The sequence below is a fragment of the Geotrypetes seraphini genome, chromosome 3, assembly GCF_902459505.1.
Source record: "Geotrypetes seraphini chromosome 3, aGeoSer1.1, whole genome shotgun sequence".
Lineage (NCBI taxonomy): Eukaryota > Metazoa > Chordata > Amphibia > Gymnophiona > Dermophiidae > Geotrypetes > Geotrypetes seraphini.
Window position 1 is genome coordinate 4,220,466 of NC_047086.1, and position 20,810 is coordinate 4,241,275.

Below are 20,810 nucleotides of genomic sequence, written 5' to 3' on the forward strand. Positions count from 1 at the left end.
ATGTTGTGACATCAGAGAGGCTTCCGATGCAGGAGTGAATAGCGCGAGGAGCCGCCAACCCGCGGCTTTGAACGGAACAATCGACTGAGCCGGCCAGAAACGCTGCTGCTCCAAAAGGAAGGGAAGGGGGAAGAGAAATGCTGTTTTGATCGCGTCCAGACCGCGGGCCGCAAAATAGGACCTGGAGAGCCGCATGTGGCCCACGGGTCGCGTGTTTGAGACCGCTGCTTTAGATTGACTAAGACCATGGCTAAGCTTTATCTTATAGCTCCAGAATTTCAGCAGCTATTTGAGCAGCATAAGATAGATTCAATGGTGGTGCCAAACGCACTTCCTAGTGACGGAGGAGTGATGCTGAAAGATTTCCAAGATTGCAGAGTGGATTATGGTATTGAAGAAGATTTTTGAATTGGCTTCTTCGGGTATTAAGGCATCAGCAGCTGCTTGTTTTGTGAAGTGTGAAGGTTGTACCAGGATCCTTCAGTCAAAGAAGATGCCTGCCCTCAGCTAGTGCTCAAGGGTGTGAATTATGTCGCAGATGCCTGATATGACCTCATAAGGGTTTTAGGCAAGGTGTCAGCTTATGCTATATCAACTCGCAGAATGCTCTGAATTCACCACTGGGCTGGAGATTTGGCCTCCAAAGCGACTCTCAATAAACTCCCTTTTAAAGGTCAAATGTTTTTGGAAAAGGACTAGGTGATCTTAAGGCCAGTGTGGTAGACCACAGACAAAAAAAGTGGGGAAGGAACTATACATATTAACCTGAGATAAAGCAGAGTTTATGAAATACAATCAACTAATATAGAACGTATAAAACCATAATAAAAGCCAATCTATCTTGCGGTTCCTTCAAGACCCAACACGGCCCGCGTTTTGATTTCAAAAGAGAAGCCTGCCTCAGGTACAGCCATACACAAATAGAGTAACTCAATACAGATGTACAACAAAGGCATATTGGATCATAAATATAAAATAGGCAAATGAACAACATAAGCAATATTCATAATAAACAAATCTTGTAAGAAATAGAACAGTTAGCCATACTAGTGATAAAAAGTATATAAAGATAAAACATAATAATAAATCATGGGTTTACAGATCATAAATATGTAATTTCATAAATATAACATAAAACAATGTAAAAAATGTAAATGAATATAAATATAAAAAACTAATATGTTTGTTTATTAACATCTTTCTGTACCGCCTATAAAACCAAAAAGAATCAAAGCGTTTTACATCACAACTTAATCATATTTAAGAAAGGAACTCATTAGAAAATAGGAAAGGAAAGAAATTAACATTTCTAAAACATATCCACTAAAACTGTTATATGAAATGAATAAATCCAACACGAATCAGTACAAATTTATACAAATTAATGCAGATTGTGGTTCCCGTTCCATTATTCAATTCGAGAGAGCCATTAATACATGATGAAACTGAATAAAAACAACAATATATTATGAATAGATAAAATAAACCATAATTGTCATAATAGAGGTTTCTTTGGGAGAACTGCTGCCAGAGAACCTTTAGAAACATAGAATATGACGGCAGAAAAGGTCCGGCGGCCCAACAAGTCTGCCCACTCAAGAACCCTCCCTCCCCTGAGAATCCATCCTTTAAGCATGACTCTGTAGCAACCCCACCTGTTTGTCCTAACGACTCTTGAAGTCGAGCACGCTACTGGCCTTGACCACCTTGCGTGGAAGACCATTCCATCGATCAATCACCCTTTCGGTGAAGAAGTGTTTCCTGGTGTCACCATGAAATCTTTCCCCCTTAAGTTTTAACGGATGTCCTCTTGTCGCCGTGGGACCCTTAAGAGAAAAGATTTCTTTCTCCACTTCAATGCGGCCCGAGATGTATTCGAATGATTCTATCATGTCTTCCCTTTCTCTGCGCTCCTTGAGAGAATATAAGCGCAGTCTGGCCAGCCGTTCTTTATATGGGATATCTTTAAGTCCTGATACCATCCTAGTGGCCGTTCTCTGGATCGACTCCATTCTCTTCACATCTCTCTGATAATGCAGCCTCCAAAACTGGACACAGTACTCCAGATGAGGTCTCACCATGGATCTGTACAACGGCAGTATGACTTCAGGCTTTCGGTTGATAAAGCTCCTTCTGATGCAACCCAGCATTTCTCTAGCCTTTGCTGAAGCTTTCTCCACCTGATTGGCAGCTTTCATATCTTCCCGGATGAGTACTCCCAAGTCCCTTTCTGCAGTAGTTCTTGTTAAGTTTTCACCGTTCAAGGTGTATGTTCTGCATGGATTTCCGCTTCCAAGATGCATTACTTTACCTGCTTCTAATTGTTCCTCTGTACTTGCCCCCGGGAGAACTTTGGAGGGACGCTCTTGCCCAGACGATCTTAACCATGCCCCCTGAGTGATGTTACTCGAGGGAGGGAGGGAGGTGAAGGTGAAGGGAAGGAGGTGAAAAAGCCAAGCCAGTGCTGGAGAAACAGAAGTTTCTTTGGGAGAATTTCTGTCTGAGAACTGTTACCTGTTTCTAATTGTTCCTCTGTACTTGCCTCCAGGAGAACGTTGGAGGGACGCTCTTGCTGCATAGCTGGACTGGATGATAAGAACATAACATAAGAACATAAGAGTTGCCTCCGCTGAGGCAGACCATAGGTCCATCTTGCTCAGCGGTCCGCACCCGCGGCGGCCCATCAGGCCTATTGCCTGAAACAGTGGTCCCTGACTAATTTTATAACTTACCTCTACCTCTATTCTTATCTGTACCCTTCTATCCCTTTGTCCTCCAAGTACCTATCCAAAGCTTCTTTGAAGCCCTGTAGCGTGCTCCTGCTTACTACATCCTCCGGCAGCGCATTCCATGTATCCACCACCCTCTGTGTGAAGAAGAACTTCCTGGCGTTTGATCTAAACCTCTCCCCTTTCAATTTCTCTGAGTGCCCCCTTGTACTTGTGGTTCCCCTTAATTTGAAAAGTCTATCCCTGTCTATTTTTTCTATACCCTTCATGATCTTGAAGGTTTCTATCATGTCTCCTCTAAGTCTCCGCTTTTCCAGGGAGAAAAGCCCCAACTTTTTCAGTCTGTCAGTATATGAGAGGTCCTCCATGCCCTTTATTAGTTTAGTTGCTCTTCTCTGGACTGATGGCAGCCATTCGGAGTGCAGTGCAAGACCGGGCAGGCATGCCCAAAGTGCATGCCTGCCTTGTGCACCGCTGTGCCTCTGCTGCTGCCGGAAGAGAGCAGGGGAACCAAGACAGGAGCACGGAAAGCACGCTGGGAGCCAGGATGGGAGAAAAAGGTACCGGGGGTTTTTTTCAGCATGTCACCTATCGGCTAATCACCCAAGGCTTTTTTCTTTTGATAATTTTCTGCTTTACCAAAATTGGACCCCTGACGAAGGTTAGTCCGAAACACGGACCGTGTTGGATCCCTCACCTGGTAAAAGGTTTTTAACCTAAATTTACTTGTCATAATAAAGCCTGCCTGCATCGTGTACAAGGTCTGCAGTTTTTTGCTTTGTTTGTTCTGGATTGTTTTTCACTGCAGACAGTTGAACCTTGTTTTCCTCCTTGGATTTGGTTTTTTGCTTGGGGTTATTTTATGTTATTTTATATTACCCTATTTTTCTCTCCTTAAGACGCACCCTTATTTCCACCCCCTTTTTGGGGGTGGAAAAAGTGCGTCTTATGGAGCAAACAATACGGTAATATAAGATAACATAAAATAAGTTCCAGTCCAAACTTCATTTCGGTCCAATGGAACACCATAACCGCCATAACTTCACTGCAGGAGTAATCTAAGGAAATACTTTTTTACAGAAAGAGTGGTAGATGCATGGAACAATCTCCCAGAAGAGGTGGTGGAGACAGAGACTGTGTCTGAATTCAAGAAAGCCTAGGATAGGCACATGGGATATCTTAGAGAGAGGAAGAGATAATGGTTACTGCAGATGGGCCATTTGGCCTTTTATCTGCCATCATGTTTCTATATTTCATTAGGGAGCCCAGAATAAGAAATGTTACAGTAACCGAGTTTAGAAATCATCAAAGCATGAAGCAGTTTGGACGGAGTGTTCATATTGTACTATTGAATAAAAACAAGAGTATACTACAGAGGAGACCTGTTGCAGAAAAGAGATCTGCAGTATATCTAAGTTTTCAATTGATGTTTCGTAGTAAAGAGGAATATGACAAAGAGCAGGTATAACTGAGGGAGGTATAGATAATCCAGTGATCCATAAAGCTGTTTATTTAGATGGATTAAGAATTAAATGATTCTCAGTGATCATTGATCAACAAAGCCTAGGCAACTCTGTAATGCAAAGAGATTGGGAGCAAAAGGTTCTAATTTAATCTAATCTATTATTTGTGCGTCACGCAAACCTAAATAGGCTCAAGGCGACCTGCAGAAGGAAAGGGTATCTTGGGACATAGAGGGAAGAGGAAGGAGGAGAAAAGAGCAGAAAAGGAGAAGGGCCTAATCATACTAAGCAAAAGAAAAAGGTAGGTGTGGATATCATACAGATCCTGAGTTGAAAGATACTTTCTGTGTAGATATAGAAATGAACACCTAAAGTTTGAATAAGATTGGCTAAAAGGGTAAGAAAAATATTAAGGAGACGTAGAGACAGTATAAACCCCTGAGGAACACTGTGATTCACAGGATATAGGACTGATTCAGTTCTTGGGGGACATACTTTTTAGTGACATTCTAAAAGAAAAGAAGAAAACCAAGATAGTACAGTACCAGAGATTCCAAGCAATGCCAACAGTGTTAAAAGAATACTAAATCAAAGATGGCAGTTAAATCCAAAGAAACAAGGAAAACAGCAAGTCCCTTATCAAAATCAGAATGGATATCATTGAGGAAAGAAGTGATAATTGTCTCAGTAGAGTGTCCACTAAGGAAACATGACTGAAAAGGATGAAGATGGTTGGATATGTTAGCTGGAGGAAGACTAATTTCTCATTGAGCTTTTGACAAAAATGGAATATTGAAAATGGACCTATAATTGGAAAGCTTAGACACTTCCAATGTGGACTTCTTCAGAATGGGTTGAACTACAGTGGTCTTCCAATGTGCAGGAATGGTATCCTCAGACAAACTCTTCTGAACAATATCAAGTACCAAAGGTAGCAAGCTATGAGTGGAGATAGTGATCCAGGAAAAAGGCAGAGGGTCTAAAGGACAAGTGGGCTTCCTAAGGGACAAATAAACTCTAGAGAGATCAGAAAGAGAATGGAGATTAAAATGAGACCAAGTACCTCCCCTATGATCACTGCCTTTCCCCACCCTCTATCCCACCCAGACACACACCTTAGTGTCTAGTGGCCTCTATGGGGGCAGGAATGAACCCTAATTGTTCCTGCTCAATACCACTGCTCCAATGCAATGGCTGCTGAGACCTCCTGTCAGAACAGCAGTATTTGGCAGAAATGAGTAGGGTTTGTTCCTGCCCTTGAAGAAGCCTCTAGATCACTAGGTTTCTGAAGGTAGTCCCAGGGAGTCTTATGGGTGGTTGGGGAGGATGGGGAAAATGTGATTTATTTTATTTTATTTTTTGGGTGGGGGTGAGGTCTGGAGAACTAACTGCTGTTTTAGATCACAGGCACAGCCCTTCTGAGAGCATTGAATTCACCCTGATCATCTGCTGCTGCCAAAAGAACTGACTTACGCTGTTCAAGATATGTAAGTTAAACTTTGTTCTGATCAGTACCATTCTTTCTTTTCTTTAGTCCACCTGGAAGCAATACAAATGAAGTCTGGAGTGAGGAAGAGAAGGATTCTTCAGATGATGAGATGCAATGGAGTGGCAGTGATTTAAGTCTAGCTAACCTTTCAATACCACAGATTGATGGCACTGCTGATGAAAATAGTGGTAAGTGACCCTTGAAAGCACAAACAGAAACAAATTAGATGGCAAAGAAAAATATTGGGGGTTTAAATTTATAAGCCTTTTTTGTATGTAAAATGGTGTTTCCCCACAAAAGTATGGGTATTGGATCTAAATAACTACATGAACCCCTCAGTTCTTGTCTTTATCTTCAGAGAAGACCAAGGAAAAAAACTACCAGACACAAAAGTATAGTTTAAACATTCAAGGCCTTGGGAGCTTTTTGGCATCCTACTAACTGGTAGGATAACATCCAAAAAGTCTCACCCAATTACAAGTGACTGGCCATTTTATTTGGATTATGACATCAATTAATTCGCACCTGCTTTGATGTTGTTTGTGCTTTTTCCAGTTTTCGTCCGTTTTGGACCTTTTCCATTCCTTAAACGAAGTCTTCTTGTCTCTGATCGCTTCTTTCACCGCTACACGCCGGTTCCTTGTTCTTTTTCTTCTTGGATCCCTTGTTGGATACTCCATATACAGTGGTACCTCGGTTTACGAGTGCACCGGTTTGCGAGTGTTTTGCAAGACGAGCAAAACATTTGCAAAATCGATGCCTCGAAAACCGAGCATGGCTCGATTTACGAGCACCCCCGCAATCCGGCACCCCCCCCCGCCTCCAACCAGCCCCCCCCCGCCACGATCCGCCCCCCCCGCCACGATTGGGCACCCCCCCCGCCACGATCCGACCCCCCCCCCGACACGATTGGGCAGCCCCCTGACACGATCCGACATCCCCCTGACACAATTGGGCACCCCCCCGCCGCTTCTTACCCTCATCTGGGTACTCTTGAAGATTGGCCTCCTCGTCTGCTGGGCCTTGAGCATCTGAGCATGCTCAAGGCCTGCGAGTTCACGTTCACGTTCAGAACGTGAATTCGCAGGCCTTGAGCATGCTCAGATGCTCAAGGCCCAGCAGACGAGGAGGCCGATCTTCAAGAGTGCCCAGATGAGGGTAAGAAGTGGCGGGGGGGTGCCCAGTCGTGTCGGGGGGAGGGTCGGATCGGGGGGGGGGGTGCCCAATCATGGCGGGGCGGTGCCAGTTCGAGGCAGGGGGGGTGCCGGATCGCAGGGGGGGCATTCGAGGGGAGCAATGCCGGTTCTCGGGGGGGAGAGGGGGGACGCATCAAAGCGAGTTTCAATTATTTCCTATGGGGAAACTCGCTTTGATAAATGAGCATTTTGGATTACGAGCATGCTCCTGGAACGGATTATACTCATAATCCAAGGTACTACTGTATATAGATTTTGCGCCTTGGTAACTGTGTCCTTAAAGTGGGCCAAGCTTGCTGAAGCATTTTTACAGTGCGCCAAAGGAGCGCACCTAAGGAGCAGGTCCTGCTCCTTTATGCGCTCCTTCATGCAGCTGCTTCATTTCTTAAACAAAATCTCTCCCTTTAACACACTTTATCATTTTTTCTTTATCTCTCTACTAACACTACTGCTATTTACATATATCTTCCCAACTTCTTCTACCTCTCTTAATTACCCTACACCCCAATTTCCTAACTTCACAACAATGTCTTCAATTTCTACTATTTGGGGGCGTCGACCCCCTAAGAAAAACCCTTCTCCATCCACTTCTGAACCTAATGCTAGATTTTATACTACTATCCCAATCCTCCCTTCTTCCTCTTTATTCTCCACTTCAATTCATTCTTCCTTACAACTAAACATTGGTTTACTCAACGTACGATCAATTAAAAATAAACATCATCTCATACAAGACACTATTACTCAACAAAAACTTCAGATCCTCTGTCTTACAGAAATTTGGCTATCATCAGGGGAAGAAGCTTACCTAACCCAAGCCTACCCTCCTAACTTCAAAGCTTTCTTTCACCCACGCTCAGGGAAAAGAGGAGGAGTTATAGCTGTTATTTTTCACACTTCTATTCTTTGCCAAGCAAACATTTCAAACTCGCCCCCTACCTCCTCTGTTGAAACCCTTCAATTTATCATTAAATCCCCTTCCTCTATTAACTATAACTTTCTTCTTATCTATCTTCCACCTCCCGTATCAAAAACTTCACTCTCAAACCTAATTTCCATTATATCTGACTTCAACATAACTTATCCCGACTCCATAATACTCGGTGATTTTAATATCCACTTCAATTCCCCTAACCATCATAACACCTCTGAACTTTTAACGCTGATTTCTGATCTTTCATTAACCTCTCTCATTTCCTCGCCTACCCATGAAGCTGGTAATACCTTAGACATGATCTTTTGCCCTATCTCCGCTACCCATCTTTTCAAAAACTTTCAGTTCCATCCACTACCCTGGTCTGACCACTTTCTAATTAGTTGGTACTTTGAATCCCCCTCTAAACCATTAAATCTCCAAAAACAAAACATAAACAATACTCACTTTACTCGCAATATCCAAAAAATTACTCTTACAGATATTCAGAACTCCTTCAACTTAAACCTTACAGACTTTTCTTCCCTCTCTCTCGACGAACAAACCTCTCTCTGGAATACTTCTACAACATCCCTCTTAAACTCCCTGGCACCCCAACAGGAAAAAAAGAAATCCAGTTCAAACCTATCCTCCAAAAATAAACAACAACCATGGTATAATGAGAATCTCACTCTTCTTCGCAAACAACTACGCTCTACAGAACAAAAATGGCGAAAAACACCCTCTAACAATCTCCTTGTCCTATACAAAGAAAAAGCAACTCATTATAAAAACGCTATTCAACAAGCAAAAAAAGATTATTACACTAAACTTATATCAACCACCCGTAACTCTTCCACTCTCTTTAATCTTGCTCAATCACTCTCAAAATACTCAAAAAAAAAACTACCCATAACTTCCACTCCTTCAGCTAACGAATTAATTCTTTTTTTCGATAAAAAAATCAAAGACATCAGAACTCTTCTCGGACCAATCCCCCCTCCTCTCTTAACCCATACACAAAATGATTCTTCATATCTCCCATTCAGCTCGATTTCAACCTTTAAAATGCCATCGCTAACAAACTTACTCATCATCCTGCAATCTTTAAATACCTCTAATACTCCTCTAGAGAGTATTCCTCCCTTTCTCCTTAAAAAATTTTTCTCTCACTTTGGGCCGTATATCTGGGAAATGATTTCTAAATCTCTTTCTGACTGTACTGTTCCTTCAGGTTGGAAAACTGCTCTTGTCTTTCCAAAAATTAAACAACATAATTCTGATCCCTCTCTTCCCGCAAATTATCGTCCAATTGCTAATCTTCCGTTATTATCGAAACTAACAGAAAAAATCGTCCATACTCAACTATCTGATTTCATCGAAAAAACTCACGCCTTACACCCCTGTCAAACCGGTTTTCGCTCATCTCATTCAACTGAACTATCACTGCTAGGCCTCATATCAACTATACACTACTATCATGAACACCAAAAATCTGTCCTTCTTATATCTCTCGACCTCTCAGCAGCCTTTGATACTATTGACCATTCTCTCCTTCTAAATAGACTTAAAGACTGCGGTATCTCTGGATCTGCACTTTCATGGTTTAAATCTTACTTCACAGAACGCAGTTTCAAAGTTCAGGCAATGAACGAAACTTCGACTTCTTTAGTTCAAACCTATGGGGTTCCACAAGGTTCTATCCTATCACCTTTACTATTTAATATCTTTCTATCTCCACTCCTAACTATAGCACAATCTATTGGATTTACTATCTTCGCCTATGCAGATGACATTCAACTCCTTCATCCAATCGACACTTCTAATACTTCCGACATTAAAGATATTAACAATAAACTGGATTCCATAAACGACTGGCTCTACATTAACAAACTTTCTCTTAATGTTAACAAATCTCGTGGACTCTTATTCTCAACCAAAAATATTGAAGCCTTACCTGAAAAAATAGCCATTAAATCAGTTCCAATCCAAATGGAAACAAAAATAAAATTTTTAGGGGTTATTATTGATAAAGATTTATCATTTCACGATCACATCAGTTCTATAATAAAAACTTGTTTCTATAAACTTCGTATCATTCGCTCATTGACTTCAATCCTACAGACCGAATCTATTACAATTCTGGTTCATTCCTTGATCATTTCTCATCTAGACTACTGTAATTCCCTCTTTAACGGTCTTCCACAAAAAGAAATCCGACGTCTTCAATTGATTCAAAATACAGCAATAAAACTCATTTATAAATTAGGAAAATATGATCACGTCACCCCAATCCTGAAAGATGCCCACTGGCTTCCTGTGGCCCATCGAATTACTTACAAAATTATTCTCCTGACCTTCAAAATAAAATCCTCCCATCTGCCTTCATTTCTACATAAACTTCTCATCCCTCAATGTTCATCTCGTACCTTAAGATCCACAAATCAAAATCTTCTTCTGATCCCCTCCATTAAAAGCTTTTATTACACACGGAAAATAAATTTCTCTGTTACTGCCCCAATGCTATGGAATTCTTTACCACAACCTCTTCGTGATGAACAACAACTAGATAAATTTAAAACAGGCTTAAAGACTTTCCTATTCCGTGATGCATTTATTTCTGTTTAGTAGCTATCTCTCAGTCATCTTCAATCGTTCAACATCACAAATTTATTTTAACGACTTTTCCCTAACCAAATGTTGTTTTCCCATCCCCTCTTTCTCCCTTTTCTCTCAACATTGTAACTTTATCCTTCCATAAACCTCTTCCCTCACAATCAAGTTTGTCTAGTCTATGTTTTAATATACACTATTTGTACCTCTAAATGTAGAATATTTTAACTCCCCTTCCCTATTTAATTTATATTTTTATTGTAATGTACACCGGCCAGATATTTATTTGATGGTCGGTATATTAAAACCAAATAAACTTGAAACTTGAAACTTATCCTCTTCTTAATCTTCTTCCCCATCATGAATGATAGAAATACCTTTTTGCAATCATTTGAAAATGTCCCTAATGGAATTTTACTGATTACACTTGATATTACATCTTTATATACAAATATTCCACAGGAGGCAGCGGTTCAAGTTATCCGGAAACATCTTGTGAATTTGTCTTTATCAATAGCTAGAGTTGAATTTTTAGTAACATTAGCACGCATTGCACTTGGGAAAAATTATTTTCAGTTTGATCAAGAGTTTTACTTGCAAATCAAAGGCACAGCCATGGGGGCCACTATGGCCCCCTCAGTGGCGTGTTTGTATGTGAATGATTTTGAAGATCAATTTTTGTATCCATCTGACCATTATCAGAATATACTAGCATGGAAACGTTTCATAGACGATGTGTTTCTTATGGGGTCTAGCACTGAACAACAGTTTAACTATTTTTTACAATGGCTAAATGCGTGTGATATTAACTTGAAATTCACAGCTACAGTGGCAATAGTAGAAATAACGTTTTTAGACATATGGATAACTTTGTACCAGGGCCATTTTCAAACGACCATATATTGCAAAGCGACGGATAGGAATAAGCTTTTGAACTACAATAGTCACCATCCAAGACACCTACGGGTTAATTTGCCAGTAGGACAATTTTTAAGGCTGCGTCATCTGTGTAGCACAGTTGAGGAATACAAAAATAGAGCCATGGATATGTGGCTCAAATTTGCTGAGAAGGGCTATCCAAAGGCAGTTATTAAAAAGGCATATAGGAGGGCCCTATATGCCCAGCGGGAGCATCTTCTGCAGGGTTCGAATAGATCTACTGAGCCCAACATGGTATGTACCATCCCATATTCCCACATGGCGTTTGAAATTAAGAAAATCATTAAAACTCACTGGCACATTTTACAGTACCATCCCAGCGTAGCTCAGTTGCCTACTTTTGCATACTCTAGGGGGCGTAACCTGCGTGAGCGGGTTAGTTCGTCCCAATTTTTGAGTATAGACCAGGGCCAACAATCAAATCCTGGGGGACACCATCCTTATGGTAGGTGCAGTGTTTGTTCTCACACCATGGAAGTTCAAGAATCACATCTCTTAAGACATCAAACATTGCAATACTGAGGGAGTTGTTTATATGATCATCTGCCCTTGTCAGTTGTTTTACATTGGTCATACAACAAGGTTTATAAAAGTCTGGATTATAGAACATCTAAGCAGAATCCGAAGGGGAGACATGGAAGCTCCCCTTTCTCAACACTGGCATGCCCAGTCACATATCTTGGACGACCTTAAGTTTGTGGTCTTGGAAGCACCAAAATTGAAAAGAGGAGGGAATTTAACAGCTTGCCTATGGAAAAAGGAACAATCATGGATATACCATTGGCAAACGGTCACCCCCACCGGTTTGAACAGAGAAGTGGAGTGGTGGGCGTTCCTTCACAAATGAATGACAGCTCAGTTTGATAAGTCAGGACTACAGCTGTGAGTGTTGTCCCATGAACCGGATATTAGAGAAGTCAGGAGAGTTTTGAAGGTATCCACCAGTAGCGCTGTAAGTTGCTTTGTTACATTTTTACCTTTTAAACAGTAACAAGCATTTTTTCTCTTCTTTTTTTCAAAATGCAGTTCTCTTTTTGATTGTCAGCTTGTTGAAGCGGGTTCTCTGAGGAAGCCGTCTTGGCGAACCACGTCAGACCCGGCTTTAGCAAGATAAGATTCTGCTTCAGAAAGATAACTTTTACTTACCTTGAGTTTTTTCAAAAAGACTAAGTTCAAAGTTTAAAATATAAGAAAGCTGTTGTAAATTAGTGAAACACTTTTGCATTTCTATTTAAATTTTTTTTACACAATATGAAACAACTTTATAAACAACTCCAAAAGGGAGAATGATAGATATTTGAAACACTAATCAGGGTTTTACCCTGGTCGTGTTCATTACACCATCTCATGGTTCTGAGCTCCTTCAGGCAGTTTATAAAGCGGTTTTAAGTTTATAGTGCTCCTATTTGTTGTTTTTGATGAATGTTTCACATTTGTAAACAGCACGCAGAGTACATATTTTTCTGGTACCAGTGAAGGAGAGAGAAAATATTTTATTTTGGTTTAATGTCTGGAAAAGTGTGTGATAATCATAACATGGCTGTAGCTAAAAGTCATAAAACAACTTATAAATAACAGAAAGCATAGGCTAGTCTTTTCAGGTTCCCAGGGGTTTCTCATATGTATGGGATTGTGGGTCACCCATATATCCTACTTAATACAATTATCGCCATCATTTAGGGCCCAATATTTAAAAGAGTTTAACTGGGCAGGAGAGGCTCCTGCCCAGTTAAACTCTACTGAGCTGGCGATCTGCAAATATTCAGCAGGTAGTGCCACTGGATATTGCCTCTGATTGTGTTACACTCCTGGCACCCCCTACCTGAGGGGACACAATCCACAGCTTAGTTCGGCGGTTTCAAAATCTCACATACAAATTGTCGTGCTCCTGACACCTCATATCCGAAACTGTAGGAATAGTGTCCTTTCATCACCTACCCGAGCAAGCAGGCTGAGTGTCCTCCACTGACCCCTAGACAGTCTGAGTTCAGTCACTCAGTAGGTTGTAGGCTTACTGAGGATTAGGCACTGGGCCAGCATTCCTCCCCTTGAGGGTCACACAGGAATCCTTGTTTCCAGAAACTCCAAATTATGTTTTCTGCAGGGAGTCCATTAATCAGCCTCATCTTCTAGTTCAGGGTGAGGTCCCTCTTGACCCCTTCAAAATGTCCCCTAAGGGCTTAGGGGGTCCAGACTAAAAACTCCCCTCCCTATTAGGAGACCAGCTTAAAGCATCTCTTTTCTTTTTAAATCAACCCTTTTCTCCAAAGATAAGCAGGAGATATGCAGTCACACATGTTGGTGAAGTCTGCTGACTGATCCTATGTGCTGTTGCTCTCCCCTAGCTAAGTAAGCTTTACGCTTACTGGACATGGGCGGGAGTCAGTAGTCCCACCGCCCCTCCCCTCTGAATGCCAGTTTTTTTCTAACCGCTCCTGACAGGTCGCAGGCCTCCCCTGTTCTCTCTACAATTTCTTCAGTCAAACATGAGAGAAATAAATAGACAAAGGAGTCTTAGCCAAGCGGTAGTTAAAAAAAAAAAAAAGAATTGGACTGAGAAGTCCGCTTTTGCGGAAATCGGCTTTTTCAGCCTTTAAATTTTTTTCACTTTCAGAGCTGGTATTTTAAACTACCAGGTGCATGAACCATGAAGTATTTTTCTAACTACTACTTCAAGCCGTGATGGACAGCAGTTCACATTTAATTGGCGACGAAACTTTACTTCATGCAAGTCAGCCGCCAACACTGCTGCTAGCTCCTTCCCCCCTCCTTCTGCAACGTGACATAATCAGGCTCGAGCAATGGGCATCGACATGGCAGATGAGGTTCAACGTGGATAAGTGTAAAGTGATGCATGTCGGTAACAAAAATCTCATGCACGAATACAGGATGTCCGGGGCGGTACTTGGAGAGACCTCCCAGGAAAGGGACTTGGGAGTTCTGATCACAAGTCGATAAAGCCTTCCACGCAATGTGCGGCGGCGGCAAAAAGGGTAAATAGAATGCTAGGAATTATAAAGAGGGGGATCATGAACAGATTGGAGAAGGTTATCTTGCCGCTGTACCGGGCCGTGGTCGTCGTACATGAAGAAGGACATGGTACTACTCGAAAGGGTCCAGAGAAGAGCGACTAAGATGGTTACGGGGCTGGAGGAGTTGCCGTACAGCGAAAGATTAGAGAAACTTGCCTTTTCTCCCTCGAACAGAGGAGATTGAGAGGGGACATGATTGAAACATTTAAGGCAGTGGTTCCCAACCCTGTCCTGGAGGAACACCAGGCCAATTGGGTTTTCAGGCTAGCCCTAATGAATATGCATGAAGCAAATTTGCATGCCTATCACTTCCATCATATGCAAATCTCTCTCATGCATATTCATTAGGGCTAGCCTGAAAACCCGATTGGCCTGGTGTTCCTCCAGGACAGGGTTGGGAATCACTGATTTAAGGTACTAAAGGGAATAGACTTAGTGGAAAAGGACAGGTTATTCACTCTCTCCAAGATAGGGAGAACAAGAGGGCACTCTCTAAAATTGAAAGGGGATAGATTCCGTACGAACGTAAGGAAGTTCTTCACCCAGACAGTGGTAGAAAACTGGAACGCTCTTCCGGAGTCTGTCTTAGGGGAAAACACCCTCCAGGGATTCAAGACCAAGCTCGACAAGTTCCTTCTGAACTGGAATGTACGCAGGTAGGGCTAGTCTCATGGCGCTGGTCTTTGACCAGAGGGCTGCCGCCTGAGCGGACTGCTGGGTACGATGGACCACTGGTCTGACCCAGCAGTGGCAATTCTTATGTAAAGACCTGTTTTGGCACTTCAAGGGGAGGGAAGCCAATGCATGCCGATGCTGCAAGAAAACAAAAAAACAGCAATATCGGCAGGGGGAAAAAGAAGAAGCTTCTGACGTTGGACAGAAATTTTGACTCTTTCCTCCACTGGCATCTTCATTATTTCGGAGCTCAACTTCTAAAGGGGCAGCGACTTGTACTTCAAAGCATGCAAAGTCTTCCACATTCTCAGTCTCGGCCTCGCGGTCCTTTCCTGTGGTACAGCCTGCTATTTCGAAGACTACAGGTACCTCTATTAAAAATCTAAAACAGAAGCAGGGGCCTTCTCCAATTTTTTAGAACCAGAGCCTAGTCCCCCCAAAAGAATTTCTCTACCTGCTCTTCAGCCAGAAATACCTTTGCAGACTGTTGAATCTTTCCAGGCTATCACTGTTTTTTTCACACTGCTCCAAAAGTTTATGCAGGATAATGCTTCTCTCCTGCAGACTTCTCATCAGTTTCCTCCTGTTCTGGAAGCTCAACCTGGTTCATCTTATATTCAACATGTTGCCCCAGAGGAACTTCTACTCTCAAGTTCAGTGGTATCATCGCCTCTAACGTCATGGGGTCCTGGTACACCTATCTGCTCTTCTCCGATGCAGGAGCCATATTCTCCACCTACCTGGTCAGAGCCCGACATCCTATCAGAGTCTGACCCTCAGCCGGGACACCCTATTCAGTTGAGCTCATCAGAAGAGTACTCCTATCTGAAGTTTCTACAGAAAGTTTCTTCTTTACTTAGCTTGAATGAGGCGGCCATTCCAACAGGTAGCAAAGATTTTCAAGCTATTCTACAATCTTGTAAAACTCCAGTGAAAGGGTTTGTTGTCTTACCAGTCCATCAAGTTCTGCAGGATCTTCAATTAGAAAATTGGCAAAAATCTTTTTCAGTGTCTACAGCGTCCAAGCACTTAGGGCTTAAATATAAAGTTCACAAGGCTCTTGGCCACGATATTCAACAACGTCCTCATTAATCAATGGTATCAGTCGGCTATCGAGAAAGCTAAAATACCAAAAGGCCCGTTATCTGCACCCCTGGGTAAGGACCTTCACCTCCTTAATTCCATGGGTCGCAAAGTTTACCAAGGTTCTATGCTCTCTTCCAAAAATAATTGTCCACCAGCTGCAAATTCTATATTTTCAACACACTATTTTGCAGCAGTTTGATTCTGCATCACCGGAAGAGTTCCCAAATCTTCTTGTCGCCCTTCAAGAATCGACGTATCATCACATCAAAACCAATTACGATGCCTATGATATGACATCTAGAACTGCAGCCGTAGCTATAGCATGCAGATGCTCAGCGTGGTTGCGAGTGTCTGATCTCCAAGAAGATCTGCATGAAAGACTAGCAGATGCTTCCTGCTTGGGTGATAGTCTTTTTGGTGAAAAGGTCAAAGCAGCAGTTTCACAGCTGAAGAAGATTCTTCAACTAGTAGGGAGCTCTCAGCACATCCTTCGGAGCAGTCTCACCAGTTTAGACGACCCTCATCTTCTTTCACATACCGATGGCCTTATTACATTACATTACATTAGGGATTTCTATTCCGCCATTACCTTGCGGTTCAAGATGGATTACAAAAGAGTTATAGAAGATGGATTACAAAAAGATATCTGGTCATTTTCAGGGAAAATAAAGAGTAGAGCAGGTTGTTTCGGGGGGGGGGGGAAGGGGGAGAGTGGTCGGAGAATTAGTGGGAGTAAAGAAGGAAACTTGTGGTGTTAAGTTTTTTTCAGGGATCATCATCATCATCAGTTTTTCCAGCAATATTACCCACAATGTAGATTTGGTCCATATAACTAACCTATTCTTCAAAGAACCCAATCATCTTCCTCCTTCCTGCCTAAACAGCGTTCAAGAGACAGAAAGCAACCATCTATACCTCAGCTTCCAGCTATAAAGTCTTCATCTGTTTTTTGACCTTTTACCAGTAAGGGAGGGTGTGTGTGTGTGTGTTGGGGGGGGGGGGGGAGGGGGGCGGCTAATTCATTTCCTTTCAGCCTGGCAGGCTGTCATGTCAGACCAATAGGTTCTCACCATCATTGCCCAGGGATATTTTCTCAATTTCCTTCCCAACATAACTCCTTCTGAACCTCTTACACCTTCAGCGGTACCTCATCACCACATTCCGCAACTTGTGTCAGAAGTTACTCTTCTACTGAACAACAGTGCCATTGAGGAGGTACCTTCAATTCAACAAAACCATGGATTTTACTCCCGTTTCTTCCTCATTCCTCAAAAGACTCAATGTCTGCGACCCATTCTAGACCTCAGACCTCTCAATGCCTGCCTCAAAAAAGAAAAGTTCTGGTTGATATCTCTTCCAACTATCCTACCCCTTTTGAAACAATACAATTGGTTAGCTGCCCTAGATCTCAAGGATACCTATACCCACATTCCCATTCATCCTTCTCAATCGCATTTCCTAGGGTTCAAATTCCTGACTCAGCATTTCCAGTACAAGGTACTACCTTTTGGCCTTTCGTCAGCGCCAAGAGTTTTTACGAAGTACCTAGCTGTGGTAGCAGCACATCTATGAAAACAACACCAAATGGTCTTTCCGTACTTAGATGATTGGCTCCTAGTAGCTCATACCAAAGATCAGTTGCTTCTAACCATCCATACCACAGTTCAAACCCTTCAGTCTCTAGGATTCATCATCAATTATCAAAAGTCCAACCTCATTCCAACTCACTCTCTTACGTTCATCGGAGCACTTCTGAATACAGAAGCTGCATAGTAACATAGTAGATGACAGCAGATAAAGACCCGAATGATCCATCCAGTCTGCCCAACCTGATTCAATTTAAATTTTTTAATTTTTTCTTCTTAGCTATTTCTGGGCAAGAATCCAAAGCTTTACCTGGTACTGTGCTTCGGTTCCAACTGCCGAAATCTCTGTTAAGACTTACTGCAGCCCATCTACACCCTCCCAGCCATTGAAGCCTTCCCCAGCCCATCCTCCACCAAAAGGTCATATACAGACACAGACCGTGCAAGTCTGCTCAGTACTGGCCTTAGTTCAATATTTAATATTATTTTCTGATTTTAAATCCTCTGTGTTCATCCCACGCTTCTTTGAACTCAGTCACAGTTTTACTCTCCACCACCTCTCTCGGGAGCGCATTCAGGCATCCACTACCCTCTCCGTAAAGTAGAATTTTCTAACATTGCCCCTGAATCTACCACCCCTCAACCTCAAATTATGTCCTCTGATTTTACCATTTTTCTTTCTCTGGAAAAGATTTTGTTCTAACATTAACCAAAAGCTAGCCAAAATCCACGACTGGCTAAATGTCAATAAGCTATCTCTAAGCATCAACAAAACCACTACTGTGCTTTTCTCAGGGAAAGAAGGCATACAACTTATTGCCCCAGTCTTAATTGATAACAAGCCACTCAAACAAACTAACAATACTAAAATTCTGGGTGTGCTAATAGAAAATAAACTTACGTTTCGTTCGCACATCAGTGCATTGGTCAAAAATTGCTTCTATAAGTTGAGGATGATACGATCACTAGTCCCCCTCCTTGATAAAAATTCCATCAATATACTAGTTCATTCCCTAGTAATATCTAAATTAGATTTATTAAAAGGGGCATATTTAAAAGACATAAGGTGTCTTCAACTTATACAAAACACAGCAATAAAGATAATTTCAGGCTCAAAAAAATTTGACCATGTCACCCCATTACTGCAAAAAGCTCACTGGTTGCCAGTTACATATAGGATTACATATAAAATAGCTCTTTTAGTCTTCAAGACTATTCAAACCAACGCTCCGGCATTTATAGATAGGCTTTTGATTCCACAGAGCTCATCGAGAGTACTTAGATCTACTTCACAGTTTACTCTTAATGTTCCTTCCTTGAAAATTATCGGAACGCGCCGTGCTTCTATTTTTTTCGGTAACTGCTCCAATGACTTGGAATTCTCTTCCTTTATATATAAGACTCGAACAAGATTTACAGAAATTTAAGAGTGGCTTAAAGTGCCTTCTTTTTAAAGAAGCCTTTAACTGAAAATACAATGTCTAACCAAGATGTAATATTTTACGATTTCAGCCATCTCCAAATTAAGATTTTTAATAGCTCTCTTATTCGACCTCATTTCTGCCAGCAATCCGCCTCTTCCTACCCTCCTTATGTACTTCCCTTTTATGTATTTTTTCTTTAAAATTGTATTTCCTCCCCTCTTTCCTACTGTTTCCCGTGGCTTTAAAAAAGCAAATACCCAAGTAGGTCTGGTAACGAATTATATATACATGATTTCTTTAAAATCATATTTTTACCTTTTGTACAACGCTTTGTAATTTGGTAAAGCGTTCAATCAAATAATATGAATAAACTTGATAAACTTGATTCTACGTTAATACCCTTCAAGTATTTGAACGTCTGAATCATATCTCCCCTGTCTCTCCTTTCCTCTAGGGTATACATATTCAGGGCTTCCAGTCTCTCCTCATACGTCTTCTGGCGCAAGCCTCCTATCATTTTCGTCGCCCTCCTCTGGACCACCTCAAGTTTTTTTACGTCCTTCGCCAGATACGGTCTCCAAAACTGTACACAATACTCCAAGTGGTACCAATGATCTGTACAGGGGCATCAACACCTTCTTCCTTCTACTGACTACGCCTCTCTTTATACATCCCAGCATCCTTCTGGCAGCAGCCACTGCCTTGTCACACTGTTTTTTCACCTTTAAATCTTCAGACACTATAACCCCAAGGTCCCTCTCCCCGTCCGTGCATATCAGCTTCTCTCCTCCCAGCATATACGGTTCCTTCCTATTATTAATCCCTAAATGCATTACTCTGCATTTCTTTGCATTGAATTTTAGTTGCCAGGCATTAGACCATTCCTCTAACTTTTGCAGATCCTTTTTCATATATTCCATTCCCTCTTCGGTGTCTACTCTGTTACAAATCTTGGTATCATCTGCAAAATGGCACACTTTTCCTTTTAACCCTTCAGCAATGTTACTCACAAACATATTGAACAGGATTGGCCCCAGCACCGAACCCTGAGGGACTCCACTACTCACCTTTCCTTCCTTCGAGCGACTTCCATTAACCACCATCCTCTGGCGTCTATCCGACAGCTAGTTTCTGACCCAGTTCACTACTTTGTGTCCTAACTTAAACCCTTCAAGTTTGTTCAACAGCCTCCTATGAGGAACTGTATCAAAGGCTTTGCTGAAATCCAAGTAAATTACATCTAGCATATGTCCTCGATCCATCTCTCTGGTCACCCAATCAAAAAATTCAATCAGTTTCGTTTGGCACGATTTACCTTTTGTAAAGCCATGTTGCCTCGGATCCTGTAACCCATTAGATTCAAGGAAGTACACTATCCTTTCTTTCAGCAACATTTCCATTATTTTTCCAACAACTGAAGTGAGGCTCACCGGCCTGTAGTTTCCTGCTTCATCCCTGTGACCACTTTTATGAATAGGGACCACATCTGCTCTCCCCCAATCCCCAGGAATCACTCCCGTCTCCAGAGATTTGTTGAACAAGTCTTTAATAGGACTCGCCAGAACCTCTCTGAGCTCCCTTAGTATCCTGGGATGGATCCCGTCTGGTCCCATCGCTTTGTCCACCTTCAGTTTTTCAAGTTGCTCATAAACACCCTTCTCCGTG

The 20,810-nt window shown here is 41.9% G+C and overlaps 1 protein-coding gene across 4 annotated transcripts in view; it reads left to right on the plus strand.

The window, feature by feature from the left end:
- REV3L (REV3 like, DNA directed polymerase zeta catalytic subunit) overlaps window positions 1-20,810 on the plus strand; it is a 696,072-nt gene that overhangs the window by 296,368 nt on the left and 378,894 nt on the right. For all 4 annotated transcript variants that reach the window (XM_033939819.1, XM_033939820.1, XM_033939822.1 and 1 more), the window contains one exon: window positions 5,727-5,869. In XM_033939819.1, the coding sequence (XP_033795710.1) occupies window positions 5,727-5,869 (143 nt within the window). The remainder of the gene's footprint in view (window positions 1-5,726; window positions 5,870-20,810) is intronic.